The sequence below is a fragment of the Dendrobates tinctorius genome, unplaced genomic scaffold, assembly GCF_039654945.1.
Source record: "Dendrobates tinctorius isolate UK_male_01 unplaced genomic scaffold, ASM3965494v1 ptg000022l, whole genome shotgun sequence".
NCBI lineage: Eukaryota > Metazoa > Chordata > Amphibia > Anura > Dendrobatidae > Dendrobates > Dendrobates tinctorius.
The window spans coordinates 112,004,324-112,021,709 of NW_027361690.1; the positions used below are offsets into that span (position 1 = coordinate 112,004,324).

The 17,386-nt window shown below is 47.6% G+C and overlaps 1 protein-coding gene across 5 annotated transcripts in view; it reads left to right on the plus strand.

The window, feature by feature from the left end:
- The window catches only part of DUSP26 (dual specificity phosphatase 26), a 109,080-nt gene extending 107,301 nt beyond the window's left edge, over positions 1–1,779 (plus strand). For all 5 annotated transcript variants that reach the window (XM_073569043.1, XM_073569045.1, XM_073569044.1 and 2 more), the window contains one exon: positions 1,340–1,779. In XM_073569043.1, the coding sequence (XP_073425144.1) occupies positions 1,340–1,533 (194 nt within the window). In that variant the 3' untranslated portion in view covers positions 1,534–1,779. The remainder of the gene's footprint in view (positions 1–1,339) is intronic.
- The last annotated feature ends 15,607 nt before the right edge of the window (positions 1,780–17,386 follow it).

The following is a 17,386-nucleotide window of genomic DNA, read 5'->3' on the forward strand; positions in this document are numbered from 1 at the left end:
GACCTTCCACACTGGACCAACCAGGTCCCTGCATTCACCACTTGTGACTCACCCTGGCCACATTATATCGTTCATAGCCACACCCACTGGGTCACCTGACTCTGACCTCATCACAGGTCCTTCAGGCATTTTCATACTCTTTACAACAGTGCTCTAAACACACCCCCTGGGTGGGTTTGTAGGTAACCAGGCCCTCCCAACTCTCTAGTTACCTGGAGACTTCTCCCTAATACGTGGAAACGACACCTCAGCAGTATCACTGCTGGTCAATACACGCATCAGTCTCCATCTCAAGGCCACCCACCTTGAGATACATAACGGTCCTTCATGGTTCTGCCACTCATCCTTTCTCCTAGGACATCCGCACAGCGCCCCCTAGCGGACACAGTGGTCACTACACCACAGACGGGATAAACAAAGCAGCTCTTTTGGCAATGTTCTTTCTGGTTTGTTTTTTTTTTGCAAGGTTCACATTGTTGTATAAATTATGATATAGCGTTACAGTACATGTCATTTATTTTTCTCCTGATTTTGCAATTTTTTTTTATTGTGAAAGCTGAGATTGCAGGAATACTTTTTCTCTTTTTTTTAAACACTTGGAAAAATATTTTTCTACCAATATTATTAATTTCCTAAAGGGACTTGAACATGCTATCCTCGCATGGGTAATATACTCCTCTCATTAAGTAGAGCAGTGAATTATACTATCCTGTCAGTGTTTGAGAAGAAGACTGTAGCCAATCTAGTAAAGAGAATGAAAGATAACACAAGTCAACTTGTATATCCAATGTAAAAAAAGCGCTATGATATGGGGTTAATCTGCAGGTTAATAGCATTCTGAAGCTGCCCAATACCTGCACTGAAAGGCCCGCTGCTGGGCGGAAATTAACGTTATTCCTCCCAGCACCCTCAGGCTTTCAGCCACTGAGGCACGGCTTCGGTCACCAATCAGTACATAGTGAGCAGCGACTGAAAACCGCACCCCAGGACTGACTGACAGCCAACACAGCAGAGAATCAGTGCAGAGCTGGCTGTCAGTCAGTGCTGGGACCTGGTTACAGTCGCCGCTCACTGTGTACTGAGTGGTGACTAAAGCCACGGCACCGCCCCTCTTTGACAGAAAGCCCAAGACTGCCGGGAGGAATAAAGTTAATTTCTTCCCATTGGCCAGGCTTTCAGTGAGGGCTGTGGCAGCTGCAGAACAGTATTAGCCTGCAGATTAACCCCATATCTGCAGGTTAATTGCATTTTTTCACATGACAGTTTCCATTTAAGTATGGGATTTAATGCACGCTATTATAATTGTTTGCTAAAAAAAATATTTTGTTTTCTTTAATAGGCAAAATTTTGGTTCATTGTGCTGTGGGGGTGAGCAGATCGGCCACACTGGTGCTTGCATATCTCATGATTCACCATCACATGACTTTGGTTGAAGCTATTAACACAGTAAAGGACCGAAGAGGAATCATCCCTAATCGTGGATTTCTCCGTCAGTTACTAGAGCTAGACAACACCTTGAGGGGAAAGCGTTAACAGATTGCTATCAATGTATTTCAACCAGCAGCTAAGATTCATTTGCTCCTCAGGGAAAATTCTATTATATATTCTGGGACTATGTAATAACTTGTTTTGGTTCCATCATGTTGGAAGATAGGCATTTATTAGCATTGTTAAGAAAAGAAAAATATTTTAAAAATAGCAAAGGATAGCGGTCTCCACAATACGCAAGTTAGTTTTAATAAGGAAAAAAGTCAAACAAATAAATAATCCAAAATGTAACACACTTACCATACTAATTATTGTACCATAGGTACCCTCTTGCCCTCAGTTGTTCATATTTATTTTTCTTTCACAAAAGCATAGCATTCAAATTTACATCTAGAGATGTGCAGATCTTTGGGGAAAATTGAGCAAAACTGCAAATTCGAATTTCCAAATATTTAAATTGTGTTGAATAAATTCAAACAAATCTCAATAATGGAGGTTGCTTGGAAAATACACGTGATGGAGAGGAGAGAGAGAACCCCAATGACAATAAAAGCTTACACTTTAAGGCCTAATTCACACATCCATGTTTAACCAGTACTGGTGTCATCAGTGTTTTCCATCAGTATGTGATCAGTGTGTCTGTTTTTACCATTAGTGTATTTCCAGTATGGATAAAGAAAGAATTAAACAGCACTTCTCCTATACGTTGCAATGATAAATGTGGACAGCATACTGATGACACATGGACGCCATCCGTGTGCTGAACATGTTTTTCATGGACCCACAGACTTGTATTGGCCCTTGTCATCCGTGCTGCCGGAAAAAACGGACATGTGAGCAACCTGATAGGTTATAATGGGTACGTCCACTAATTGGAGGAATAAACCACCACCATGGAGTATAATCCAAAAAATACGATCTTTATTTAGATATACTGTATAATACATCATAGAGATAGATAAAAATCTGCTAAATACCAGATTGCAGGGGCCAAAGTTACAAAAGAAATGTTGCTACGCAACCTTTTTTAGTAAATTACTCAACAAGCAATAAAGTGATAGTATAGCAACAGTGGCGGATTATAATGAGGTCAATCTGGGCGGTAGCCCAGGGCCCAGTGGTGTGGGGGGACTCATCAGCCCAGGGTAAATTTGCCCCATTATAATCCGCCACCATAGCGCCACGGCCGCCCATGTACCAACGCCATCCTCGCCCTCCCAGACAAGCCCACCAGTGCCACTGCAGCGGCTGCCCCTCACTCATAAATCCCTGCTCTGTGAGCACAGGACCTGTGATGAGGTCACAGGAGGGGAGGAGTCAGGGGGTCACATGATCAGAGACTTCAGTCCGAGTCCCCTGATCATGTGACTCCTGTGACCTCATCACAGGTCCTGTGTGCACAGCCCTCGATCTATTGTATGCAGGACTCTGTTGTGCAATGAGAGATTATATTAGAAGAGTCATGAAGCCGGAGACTTATGAGTAGAGTTGAGCGACTTTTGGTTTTTTAGGGTCGGGTCGAGCAAGATCGGCCGATTATAGGGAAAAGTCGGGGTCGTCCCGAAACACGAAACCCAATGTAAGTCAATGGGGAATAAAAGTCGGAAGTGAGAGGAGGACAGGAAACACACCTACAGTGCCCATTTGAATGCCAAAAGCATCAATTCTTCTTACTTAAGCTTGTCAACCTTAATTAACTTCATAATACAAGTTACGCACTGAAAAATGGGGGTTATTTGGCTAAAGTTGTGGGGGGGTAGGGCTGGCTCCAGGTTTTCATGTGCCCTGGGCGAAAGAGCGCCCCTTTAACACATACCACAACTCATCATGCTCCGATACGGCAGAGAAATAGCGGTATAGTACAATGAAAAATACTTCACCTTTTACATCTCATGACGAGGCCCATCTATTTCTCCATACAGAATCATTGGTCCCATATAATGTTTGAAACAGTATATGATGAGCTCCACATAATGCTACAGTATATGTTGGTCCCCATGGATGAAGCTCCACTGTCTTATGGGCCCAAATAATGCTCCAAACATAATTGGCCCCATTTCTAATGCTCTAGTGTATAATGGGCCCTGTAAATGCTGCTCCAGTGTCTGATGTCCACCTTTGGAATGTACCAGTGTATGGTGGGCCCCATCTATCATTCTCCAGAGTATAGTGCTCCCCAAAAATTGCTGTCCCAACATTGAAAACAATCAAATAAGTCTCCTCGCTTGGGAATCCCTGTACTAGTCTGGACTCCTCGTCGTCCCCATCTTCCATCTCACTGCACAGTATTTCAACCTTGCAAGTGCTGTGATCCTGAGCAAGCAGGGGGGGCCCACTCATTGGCGACGGCACTGGCACAGGGCCCCTGATAGTACGGTGGTGTGTCTGATGGCGGTTGGGCCGAACCTGCACTTTCATCTGCAGCTTCCTCTTTGTCACCGTGTAAGATGGAACTGTATATGGGAAGGGTAACCTGAGTTTCATCAGGGTCAGATTCAGGCCGTGTAGCGTGCGAGGGGAATGTAGTGGTCTGGGTCAATGTACCAGCAGATTCATCGAGCAGTGGCTGGGCATCAGTGCACTTGTGTCGCCCCCAGGAGTACGGTCGCCACAGTGGCATTACCTTCCTCCTAGGGAGTGTGATGTCATGCTTGGGAGCAACGAAGGATCTCTCTAGCAGGTTAACTGATTGGGCGGCGTTATTCCCACGAGTCATGACCCTCCAAACAGCGTTCATGAAGGCAAAGTGTTTGTTTTACGTGGGCAGTATGGTTGCAAAGCTGAACCTTAAAGGAATGTCCAGAAGGGCACCACCAGGAGTGGAGCCTACGGTTAAATTCGACTCCACCTGGGAAACCTCAACCATGCCAGCTACAGAACAGATGCACACATTGCAAGCTTAATTCCGTTAACGAACGAGACTCCGTCATGCCCCGCGGTCCGAGTCCGGCTTACTAGAGGGACACGTGAGGCTCTGGCACATGAGATTGGCCAATAACTGGTGTGTCATGCCCTTACATGTCCGTGGCTGCATGTGCGCTACACTGAAAAGGCCAGCGTTTGTCGCTTACAGGTGCAGATAACCCGCTGAACAACGTTAGTGATGGGGATCACTGATTACAATTATTACCCGCGAACGATGATTTCCCAGTAAGTGCAGGTCAACCGCAGTTTCGGAATTAGGCCTAACCGTCATTCCTGAAAAAATGAAAAACTTACGTGTGCAAACCACAGGTGCTGTAGCTTCCTTAACAGCTCGCCAGCCGTTCTCACGCCCAGTATGGATTACACGTGATTGCACACAGGTGAGAAAGGGTACCGTATCCCCGGATAACATGTATGGATAGCGTACACATTCAAAATATATGTCAATACATCAGGAGGCAGGCTCAGACGGTGTTAGGCCCAGTATGGATTGCACGTGATTGCACAAAGGTGAGAAAGGGTATCGTATCCCCGGATAACATGTATGGATAGCGTACACATTCAAAATATATGTCTATACATCAGGAGGCAGGCTCAGACGGTGTTAGGCCCAGTATGGATTGCACGTGATTGCACAAAGGTGAGAAAGGGTACCGTATCCCCGGATAACATGTATGGATAGCGTACACATTCAAAATATATGTCTATACATCAGGAGGCAGGCTCAGACGGTGTTAGGCCCAGTATGGATTGCACGTGATTGCACAAAGGTGAGAAAGGGTACCGTATCCTCGGATAACATGTATGGATAGCGTACACATTCAAAATATATGTCTATACATCAGGAGGCAGGCTCAGACGGTGTTAGGCCCAGTATGGATTGCACGTGATTGCACAAAGGTGAGAAAGGGTACCGTATCCCCGGATAACATGTATGGATAGCGTACACATTCAAAATATATGTCTATACATCAGGAGGCAGGCTCAGACAGTGTCAGGCACAGTATGGATTTGACGGCCCAGACTACACAGCGGAGGAGCAGGGAGAGGTAAAGATTGCAAATGCTGGGGCCCTGCCCAAGCAAGGGGGGCCCACTCGTGGGCGTCGGTACTGGCACTGGGCCCCTCATAGCAAGGCGGTGTGTCTGATGGCGGGTGTGCACCACCACCGTCAGAGACACTTGATTGCACTATGAGGGACCCTGTGTCAGTGCCCGCGCCCAAGAGTTGGCCTACCCACCTGTCCAGGGCAACGGCACTCGCACGGTGTCGTGCGCTAGGTGGTGACCCCGGCAATGGGGGGGGAGGCAGCACAGTTAGGGAGTTTTAGAAAGTGGCATATGTTGATGTTGGACATTCAGCTGATGCAAAAGGCGAAATAGGTCAAGTCCCAGGAAGAGGTGGACCAAAGCAAGCCATTTTTCTGTCACCCTATGTGTCATCAGGGGAAGGTGGGACAAAATCCTTGGAAGCCCATGCATGGTTCATTTTAATGAAGGTTAGATCATCCACATTTTTGGTTGACAGATGGGTCCTTTTTTCTGTCAGGATTGATCCAGCTGCACTGAAGACTCTTTCCGATAGCACACTTGCAGCTGGGCAAGCGAGCTCCTGTAAGGCATATTGTGCCAATTCAGGCCAGGTGTCCAGTTTAGCGGCCCAATAGTCAAAGGGGAATGACCTGTGTGGGAGAACATTGATATGGGAGGAAAAGTAGTTTGTAACCATAGTTGACAACTGCTGTCTCCTATCACTTTCCATCGATGCAGTATTACCAGTTGTGTGAGCGGTACTTGAAAAATCAGTCCACAACATTGTCATGAAACCCCTGTCTCCAACGCCACTTCTGCTGTGTGCACCATGAACACCTCTGGCAAGCTGCCCCCGGCCCGTACGGCTCGTGTGAGAACCATCACCGCTGCTGTGTGCTGGGAATGCCTCAAGCAACCGATTTACCAGAGTTGCTTGTTTATTAGCCAATATTAGGTCAAGGTTCTCCTGTGGCATGATGTTTTGTAATTTGCCTTTATAGCTTGGATCCAGGATGCTGGCCAATCAGTAGTCGTCATCGTTCATCATTTTGGCAATGCGGGGGTCCCTTTTTAGGATCTGCAAGGCATAATCTGACATGTGGGCCAATGTTCCCGGTGTCAATGATGCACTGCGAGTGCTGGTTGGAGGAGCACTTTCTGGCAAATCCACATCCCTCCAGTCACGCACAAACCCTGTACCAGACCTTGCCACGCCAACATTTTCACTTGCCCCACGAGATGCATCCTCCTCTCCTAAGTAATCATCCCCATCATCATCATCCTCCTCCTCTTCTTCCTCCACCTCATCCAGGAGAGGTCCCTGAGCAGACAATGGCTGAATGTCATCAAGGATTCCCTCCTCCTCTTCCTCCTCATCAACATTGGCTGCAGACGCCTGCTCCTTAAGGTGCGTCAAAGTTTGCATGAGCAGACGCATAAGTGGGATGCTCATGCTTAGGATGGCGTCGTCTGCGCTTACCAGCCGTGTGCATTCCTCAAAACACTGAAGGACTTTACAGAGGTCTTTCAGCTTCGACCACTGCACACCTGTCAACTCCATGTCTGCTCTCAAAGTGCCTGGCCGTGTATCCTCCCACAAATGCATTATGGCCTGCCTCTGCTCGCACAGCCGCTCCACCATGTGCAGGGTGGAGTTCCACCTTGTTGCAATGTCGATAATGAGGCGGTGGTTGGGAAGGTGGAGCAATCGCTGCAGCTTCTGCATACGAACGGAGTGTACAGGCGACCGGCGGATGTGCGCGCACAGTCTTCGCACCTTCTGGAGCAGGGCTGTTAACTCCGGACAATTTTTGAGGAAGCACTGCACCACCAGGTTCAAGGTGTGAGCCAAGCAAGGTATGTGGCTGAGTTTTGAAAGGGCTATGGCTGCCACAAAATTACGGCTGTTATCACTAACTACCTTGCCTGCCTCAAGATGTACACTGCCCAGCCATGACTCAGTTTGTCGCTTCAAGTACTCGGCCAGCACCTCGGCGGTGTGTCTGTCGCCCAAACACATCATCTGCAACACAGCCTGCTGACGCTTTCCACTAGCTGCTCGATAGGGGGACACCTCGTGTGCAACAGTGGCAGCTGCAGATGGAGTGCTCGTACGACTGCGCTCTGTGGACGAGCTTTCGCTTCTGGAGGAGGAGGGTCGAACGCCTACAGCCAACTGTTTCCTATACCGTGGGCTAGGCAGCACTGTCCCACCACCGCTGTCCCCTGTGGACCCTGCAACCACCACATTAACCCAGTGCGCAGTGATGGACACGTAACGGCCCTGGCCATGCCGACTGGACCATGTATCAGTTGTGAGGTGCACCTTTCCACTCACTGACTGCTTGAGTGCATGGACAATGCGGTCTTTTACATGATGGTGGAGGGCTGGGATGGCTTTGCGAGAGAAGAAGTGGCGACTGGGTAGGTCATAGCGTGATACTGCATAGGCCATGAGTTCGCGGAAAGCTGCGCTTTCCACCAACCGATAGGGCATCATCTCAAACGAGATTAGTTTGGCAATGTGGGCGTTCAAACCCAGTGTACGCGGATGAGAGACTGAGTACTTTCTTGACCTACTCATAGTGTCTGGGAGGGTGAGCTGGACTTGAGAGCTGCATATGGTGGAAGTAGCGGTGGACAGGGCGGACAGAGAGAGGGTTGATGATGGTGATGGAGTTGGTGTTCTTTCTGATGGCCTAGATTCAGTATTTCGTTGATATAACAGTGGGATTCCCTGACTGCTGTGGCCTTGCAACGACACCTCAACATTTGCTGCTGTGCTAACCGGTGGGCTTATAGTGGGGGAAACAATGTAGCGTTGCGGACTACCTTCTTTGTGATCAGTTGCACATGTGGCACTTGAGGTTTGGTGTTGTGTCCATGCTTGCAAGTGCATGGTGGTTAAATGTCTAAGCATGCAACTGGTATTCAAATTTTTCAGATTTTTCCCTCGGCTAAAGGTCTTTGCGCACTTCTTACAGATAACCTTGGCCTGATCATGAGGATTTTGTTCAAAAAAGTGCCACATGGCACTCTTCCTACTTTGGCAGACATTTTGCGGCCTAGCACGCTGTGACCTTTTGACCCTCTGGACAACCTGTCCAGCAACTCTTGATTTTTGGAACCTGTCTTTGGAGTGCTCTGGGCCTGCCAGATAACAGCTGTTGCGATGTCGATGTCTGCTGCGGATGCTCCTCATCTGAGCTATTGGAAGCAGCACCCTCTTCCCCCAATGGATGCCAATCTGGGTCAACAACTGGGTGATCCATCACCTCCTCTTCAATGTCATGTGCACCTTCCTCTGTGTCACCGTGTATGGTGGTATAGTGTGCGGGAAGGGGAACCTGAGTCTCATCAGGGTCAGAATCTGGCTCTGTGCACTGCGAGGACAATGTAGTGCTCTGAGTGAATGTACCAGCAGAATCATCTATCAGCGGCTGTGCATCAGTGCACTCCATGTCAGATTCATCTTGGCCTGGGTAATTCACCATTTCACTTGATAATCCAGGCATGGTATGTGAAAACAGCTCCATGGAGTAATCAGTAGTATGGCCTGCGTCATCCTTCAATCTTGGTTGGGGTGAAGGACACAAGGAAAGGTGTGGTTCATGAACATGAGCCTCCAATGATGATACTTTTTTTACTTTTTACAACTTCAGAAGAGGAGGCGATAGAGCTGGAGGCTGAGTCAGCAATGTAAGACAAAACTTTTTCCTGGTGCTCTGGCTTTAAAAGCGGTTTGCCAACTCCTAGAAAACTAAGCCTTCGAAGCCTTATGGAGCCAGACGATGACGCAGGCTCAACACCTCCTGCATTCGGTCCTATTTTGCTCTTGCCACTACCATCAGATCCACCACAACACCATCATTACCAGCTGCCAACCCCCGCCCAATTCCATGGCCTCTTCCACCAGCCTTCCTCATTTTTTGTAGAAATGTAGACAAAATCCAACAAACTATATAGTAATGTAAAACAAGGTACAAGGTGTCTATAGGACAGGGGAGATTTTGAATTTCTGCACACACTTGTGGACACTGGACACTTATGGATTGTGTGAGGCCCACTGAATATCACAGCGCTATGTCACAGGCTCGATGGCACAGGTGTGAAAAAAGTGACTACAGGATAAGGGAGATTTTGAATTTCTGCACACACTAGTGGACACTGGACACTTTTGGATTGTGTGAGGCCCACTGAATATCAGAGCACTATGTCACAGGCTCGATGGCACAGGTGTGAAAAATGTGACTACAGGATCACAGAGATTTTGAATTTCTGCACACACTAGTGGACACTGGACACTTTTGGATTGTGTGAGGCCCACTGAATATCAGAGCGCTATGTCACAGGCTCGATGGCACAGGTGTGAAAAAAGTGACTACAGGATAAGGGAGATTTTGAATTTCTGCACACACTAGTGGACACTGGACACTTTTGGATTGTGTGAGGCCCACTGAATATCAGAGCGCTATGTCACAGGCTCGATGGCACAGGTGTGAAAAAAGTGACTACAGGATAAGGGAGATTTTGAATTTCTGCACACACTAGTGGACACTGGACACGTTTGGATTGTGTGAGGCCCACTGAATATCAGAGCGCTATGTCACAGGCTCGATGGCACAGGTGTGAAAAAAGTGACTACAGGATCACAGAGATTTTGAATTTCTGCACACACTAGTGGACACTGGACACTTTTGGATTGTGTGAGGCCCACTGAATATCACAGCGCTATGTCACAGGCTCGATGGCACAGGTGTGAAAAAAGTGACTACAGGATCACAGAGATTTTGAATTTCTGCACACACTAGTGGACACTGGACATTTTTGGATTGTGTGAGGCCCACTGAATATCAGGGCGCTATGTCACAGGCTCGATGGGACAGGTGTGAAAAAAGTGACTACAGGATAAGGGAGATTTTGAATTTCTGCACACACTAGTGGACACTGGACACTTTTGGATTGTGTGAGGCCCACTGAATATCAGAGCGCTATGTCACAGGCTCGATGGCACAGGTGTGAAAAAAGTGACTACAGGATAAGGGAGATTTTGAATTTCTGCACACACTAGTGGACTCTGGACACTTTTGGATTGTGTGAGGCCCACTGAATATCAGAGCGCTATGTCACAGGCTCGATGGCACAGGTGTGAAAAAAGTGACTACAGGATCACAGAGATTTTGAATTTCTGCACACACTTGTGGACACTGGACACTTATGGATTGTGTGAGGCCCACTGAATATCAGAGCGCTATGTCACAGGCTCGATGGCACAGGTGTGAAAAAAGTGACTACAGGATAAGGGAGATTTTGAATTTCTGCACACACTAGTGGACACTGGACACTTTTGGATTGTGTGAGGCCCACTGAATATCAGAGCGCTATGTCACAGGCTCGATGGCACAGGTGTGAAAAAAGTGACTACAGGATCACAGAGATTTTGAATCTCTGCACACACTTGTGGACACTGGACACTTATGGATTGTGTGAGGCCCACTGAATATCAGAGCGCTATGTCACAGGCTCGATGGCAGAGGTGTGAAAAAAGTGACTACAGGATAAGGGAGATTTTGAATTTCTGCACACACTAGTGGACACTGGACACTTTTGGATTGTGTGAGGCCCACTGAATATCAGAGCGCTATGTCACAGGCTCGATGGCACAGGTGTGAAAAAAGTGACTACAGGATCACAGAGATTTTGAATTTCTGCACACACTAGTGGACACTGGACACTTTTGGATTGTGTGAGGCCCACTGAATATCAGAGCGCTATGTCACAGGCTCGATGGCACAGGTGTGAAAAAAGTGACTACAGGATAAGGGAGATTTTGAATTTCTGCACACACTAGTGGACACTGGACACTTTTGGATTGTGTGAGGCCCACTGAATATCAGAGCGCTATGTCACAGGCTCGATGGCACAGGTGTGAAAAAAGTGACTACAGGATCACAGAGATTTTGAATTTCTGCACACACTTGTGGACACTGGACACTTATGGATTGTGTGAGGCCCACTGAATATCAGAGCGCTATGTCACAGGCTCGATGGCACTGGTGTGAAAAAAGTGACTACAGGATAAGGGAGATTTTGAATTTCTGCACACACTAGTGGACACTGGACACTTTTGGATTGTGTGAGGCCCACTGATATCAGAGCGCTATGTCACAGGCAGAAATTGGCTAGTGTATCACAAACTACAAGGTGTATGTAGAATTTTGCAGAATAGGAATCTCCCTAAAGTGTAGGTCTGTAAGAACGGAACAAGTCCTCCACTTATCCTTCCACAGTGACACACAGATAGCTTCACTGTGGCCATGATAACAGCCGTTACACGGTACTGAGAGGAGCGTGCACGTACACGGCTGTCCGGTGTACGTAAAATTGTCAAGCTCCGTGTTTTTTAAGTATACGGACTGACACATGCTGTCTCTCTATAGTTTTGAATGTGATCAAACAGCAAATATATTTAACTGTTTGAAAGCTAGACAAAACTAGTAGGTGCAGGTCTGTAAGAACGGAACATTTCCTTGACTTATTCTCACAGAGTGACACACAGATAGCTTCACTGTGGCCGTGATAACAGCCGTTACACGGTACTGAGAGGAGCGTGCACGTACACGGCTGTCCGGTGTACGTAAAATTGTCAAGCTCCGTGTTTTTTAAGTATACAGACTGACACACGCTGTCTCTCTATAGTTTTGAATGTGATCAAACAGCAAATATATTTAATAATAATAATAATAAATTTTATTTTTATAGCGCCGACATATTCCGCAGCACTTTACATTTCAGAGGGGATTTGTACAGACAATAGACATTACAGCATAACAATAATCACATACAGTAGATTATAACAAATAACAAGAGGAGTGAGGGCCCTGCTCGCAAGCTTACAGTCTATGAGGAAAGAGGTAGACACGAAAGGTGGGTGGTAACAGTTGCTCTGATTGTATGGACCAGCCATAATGTTAAGTGTGTAACAGTACAGACACAGAGGGCTAATGGATGCATAAAGCATGTGGGAACATGATGCTGGGAACCTGGTTATGGTAAAACTTTTGGCTCTGCCACACAGGGATAGGTTAGGTTAATGTGTTGAGGCGATAGGCCAGTCTGAATAAATGCGTTTTCAGGACACGCTTAAAATTGTGGGGATTGGGGACTAATCGTATTGACCTGGGAAGTGCATTCCAAAGAATTGGCGCGGCACGTGTAAAGTCTTGGAGACGGGAGTGGGAGGTTCTGACTATTGAGGATACTAACCTCAGGTCATCAGCAGAACGGAGGGCGCGGGTAGGGTGGTATACTGAAACAAGGGAGGAGATGTAGGGTGGTGCTGAGCCATGGAGGGCTTTGTGGGTGAGGGTAATAAGTTTATACTGAATTCTGGAGTGGATGGGTAGCCAGTGTAATGACTGGCACAAGGTAGAGGCATCGGTGTAACGATTGGTGAGGAATATAATCCTGGCTGCAGCATTCAAGACAGATTGGAGAGGGGAGAGTTTGGTAAGAGGGAGACCGATTAGAAGAGAGTTACAATAGTCGAGACGAGAATGAATAAGAGAAACAGTAAGAGTTTTTGCAGAGTCAAAAGTAAGAAAAGGTCGAATTCTAGAAATGTTTTTGAGGTGCAGATGACAAGAGCGAGCCAGTGATCGAATGTGGGGGGCAAAGGAAAGCTCGGAATCAAGTATGACCCCAAGACAGCGGGCATGTTGCTGGGGAGTAATAGTGGAACCACACACAGAAATAGCAATGTCGGGTATAGGTACATTAGTAGCGGGAGGAAACACCAGGAGTTCAGTCTTTGACAGGTTCAGTTTCAGATATAGTGAGGACATGATATTAGACACAGCGTTTAGACAATCGCCAGTGTTTTCTAGAAAGGCTGGCGTGATGTCAGGAGAAGAAGCTTATAATTGGGTGTCATCAGCATAGAGATGGTACTGGAAACCAAATCTACTGATTGTTTGACCAATAGGGGCAGTGTACAAGGAGAAGAGGAGGGGGCCTAGAACCGATCCTTGAGGAACCCCAACAGTAAGGGGAAGGTGAGAGGAGGAGGAACCGGCAAAAGAAACAGTAAAGGAGCGGTCGGAGAGATAGGAGGAGAACCAGGAGAGAACGGTGTCCTTGAGGCCAATGGAATGGAGCATAGTGAGGAGGAGCTGATGATCCACAGTGTCGAATGCTGCAGAGAGATCCAAGAGAATTAGCATGGAGTAATGACCATTTGATTTAGCTGTTAGCAGATCATTAGAGACTTTAGTGAGGGCAGTTTCAGTGGAGTGTAAAGAGCGGAAACCGGATTGGAGAGGGTCGAGAACAGAGTTTTCTGAGAGATAGCGGATAAGATGGGAGTGGACCAGGCGTTCCAGGAGTTTAGAGATGAAGGGAAGATTAGAGACAGGTCTATAGTTAGCGGCACAGTTTTGGTCGAGGGATGGTTTTTTAAGTAGTGGATGTATGATGGCATGCTTAAATGAGGAGGGAAAAATACCAGAAGAGAGAGAGAGGTTAAATATTTTAGTTAGGTGAGGGGTGACAGCAGGGGAAAGGGACTGGAGGAGATGTGACGGAAATGGGTCACTGGTGCAAGTAGTTGGGCGAGAAGATGCAAGGAGCCTGCTTACTTCTTCTTCTGTGACTGGTTCAAAATCAGAGAGTGAGTTAGATGCAGTGGGGGAGGGAGGACAGTGCATGGTATGAGGGGATTTGGAGATAATTTCCTGTCGGATCTGGTCAATTTTTTCTTTGAAGTAATTGGCCAGATCGTCAGCTCGGAGCTCCGTGGTTGGGGCCTGTACTCTTGGATTGAGTAGAGAATGAAAAGTGTCAAAGAGACGTTTCGGGTTATTGGACAGTGAGGTGATGAGGGTGTTGAAATAGGTTTGTTTGGAGAGGTGAAGGGCAGTGTTGTATGTTCTAAGCATAAACTTAAAATGGATGAAATCTTCGTGTAGATTGGATTTTCTCCACAGACGTTCGGCGCACCTGAAGCACCGCTGCAGGAAACGTGTTTGCACCGTGTGCCAGGGTTGTCGCCGTCTGTGTTGTGGTGTTCTATTTATAGGGGGTGCAAATTCATCCAGGGCACTTTGAAGTGTTTCATTGTAATGCTTCAATGCAGAATCTATATTTAACTGTTTGAAAGCTAGACAAAACTAGTAGGTGTAGGTCTGTAAGAATGGAACATGTCCTCGACTTATTCTCACAGAGTGACACACAGATAGCTTCACTGTGGCTGTGATAACAGCCGTTACACGGTACTGTGTGAGGAGCGTACACCGCTGTATGGTGTGGAAAAATGCACGCTCAGTACCTCAGCAGGACAAAAAAAAAATTGGGATTGCTTTTAAAAAAGCAGTTTGCAGAGCAGTGGGTAAACAGCAATGCAGCTGTCAGGAAGCCTTAGAAGGCAGCCTAACAACCAACACCGCTGATCCACCACAATATAGCCTCCCCTTGCACTGCACACACAGTGACTGGTGTGTTGTACAGGCAAAATCGCTAGCAGCAGAAGCAGTTTTTTTTTCTTCTTCCCTGCCTAACGCTCTCCCTACAGAATCAGCAGCAGCAACCTCTCCCTATGCTAAGATCGGCAGAAGTAAGATGGCGGTCGGCGTGCACGCCCTTTTATAACCCCTGTGACGCCCACCAAAGCAAGCCAATCACTTGCATGCCCTTCTGAAAGATGGTGGTGACCCCTGCCTATGTCATCACGTTGCCCACAGTGTCCGTGGATCCTGATTGGCAGAAAAAGAGCGCAAAACTTTTGAAATGCGACTTTGGCGCGTAAGTTGCCGACCTCGTGGCCGACCTCATCCTAGGGTCGGGTTTCGCTTCATGAAACCCGACTTTGCCAAAAGTCGGCGACTTTTGAAATTTTTCGACCCGTTTCGCTCAACTGTACTTATGAGCACATGTTCTGGTGTGTTGGGCTCCACATTTGGAATGTTCTGACCATGATGTGTTCATGTTCTCAATTCAGAATAAGTCAGAAGATTTATGAAGCTGGGGACTTGTGAGAATTTCATCTAGAATGTTTGTCTCAGCATCTGATATCTTCTCGATGTTAGAGTGTTCTAAACTGGTAGACATGTAAGAACATCTTCTGAAGCATGGGGCTCCACATATGTTACCCTCTGACTGTGTATGTGTCCATGAGCTCAATGAAAGCATATACAGTGCAGGTTGTCATCGTGCCGGATGAGGGAAGTATGTGTGGGGTCAGGAGGGGTTTACAGGGTGGATGAAGCAGAGCTGTGTGCGCGAGGTGTACGGTGCGGAGCCATGTGTGTGCGTGAGGTGTACGGAGCAGAGCCGCGCGTGTGCAAAGTGTACGGAGTGGAGCCGCGCATGCACGAGATGTACGGAGCAGAGCGTGCGCGAGGTGTAAGGAGCGGAGCCGTGCATGTGCAAGTTTTGCAGAGTGGAGCATGTACGAGTTGAGCGGAGCGTGTACGATGTGTGCGGAGCCGTGCGTGTACGAGGTGTGCAGAGCAGCGCGTGTGCGAGGTGAGTGTGTACGAGATGTGTGGAGCCATGCGTGTGTGAGGTGAGTGTGTACAAGGTGTGCGGAGCAGAGCCGTGCATGTACGAGGTGTGCGGAGCGGAGCTGCGCGTGTACAAGGTGTACGGAGCGAAGCTGCGTGTGTGTACGAGGTGTATGGAGTGGAGCCGCGTGTGTACGAGGTGTACGGAATGGAGCCCTATGTGTACAAAGTGTACAGAGCTGAGCCGTGTGTTTACGGAGCGGAGTCGCGTGTGTACGAGGTGTATGGCACAAAGCCGCATGTGTACAAGGTTTACGGAGTGGAGCCATGTGTGTACAAGGTGTACAGAGCATGGCCGCGTGTGTACAAGGTGTACGGAGCAGAGCCGCATGTGTACAAGGTTTACGGAGTGGAGCCATGTGTGTACGAGGCATACAAAGTGGAACCGTGTGTGTATGAAGTGTGCGGAGCTATGCATTTACAAGGTGTATGATGGGGAGCATTCATACCTCCCAACCGTCCCAGATTTTGAGAGTCTGCCCCACTGCACCGACCAGGAGCTTACTTTTCCAGCAGACACAGGAGTACACGGCGGAGCCCCGAGGAGCACTTGAAAACTCGCACATGACATTCCATCGGATGTGACGTGCTGGAAGCTGAGTGGAAATGAGGTAATTTTCGGGAGGAGATTGTGACGGAACCATGGAGGCACTTCAGGGAATTCTTCAGATCCATCACCGTGTCCTCCAACAGTGATGACTAGAGTTGAGCGAAACGGGTCAGTCAATTTCAAAAGTCACCGACTTTCGCAAAAGTCGGGTTTCATGAAACGAAACTCGACCATAGCGTGAGGTCGGCCACGAGGTCGGTGACCATGGCACCAAAGTCACGTTTCAAAAGATGCTTCCAGCGCCCTTTTTCAGCCAATGATGGAGGACGCACACTGTGGGCAACGCGATGACATAGGCAGCGGTCACCACCATCTTTGAGAAGGGCATGCAAGTGATTGGCTTGCTTTGTGTGGCGTCACAGGGGCTATAAAAGGGCGTGCATGCCGACCGCCATCTTACTTCTGCTGATCTCAGAAAAGGGAGAGCTGCTGCTGCTGATTCTGTAGGGAGAGTGTTATGCAGAGAAGAAGATACAAAAAACTGCTTCTGCTGCTAGCGATTTTCCCTGTACAACACACCAGTTAGTGTGCAGTGCAAGGGGAGGCTATATTTTGGTGCATTTAGCTCTGTTGGTTATTAGGCTGCCTTATAAGGCTCCCTGATAGCTTCATTGCTGTTTTCACACTGCTGTGCAAACTGCTTTTTTAAAAGCAAAAATATTTTTCATCCTCTTTTTTGCCCAGTTACCAAGCGTTCATTTTTCCACACTTTTGTGTGCAGCAGTCCTGCTTATTAGGCTGCCTGCTGCCATACTTGGGACTGAGAGCCTCAT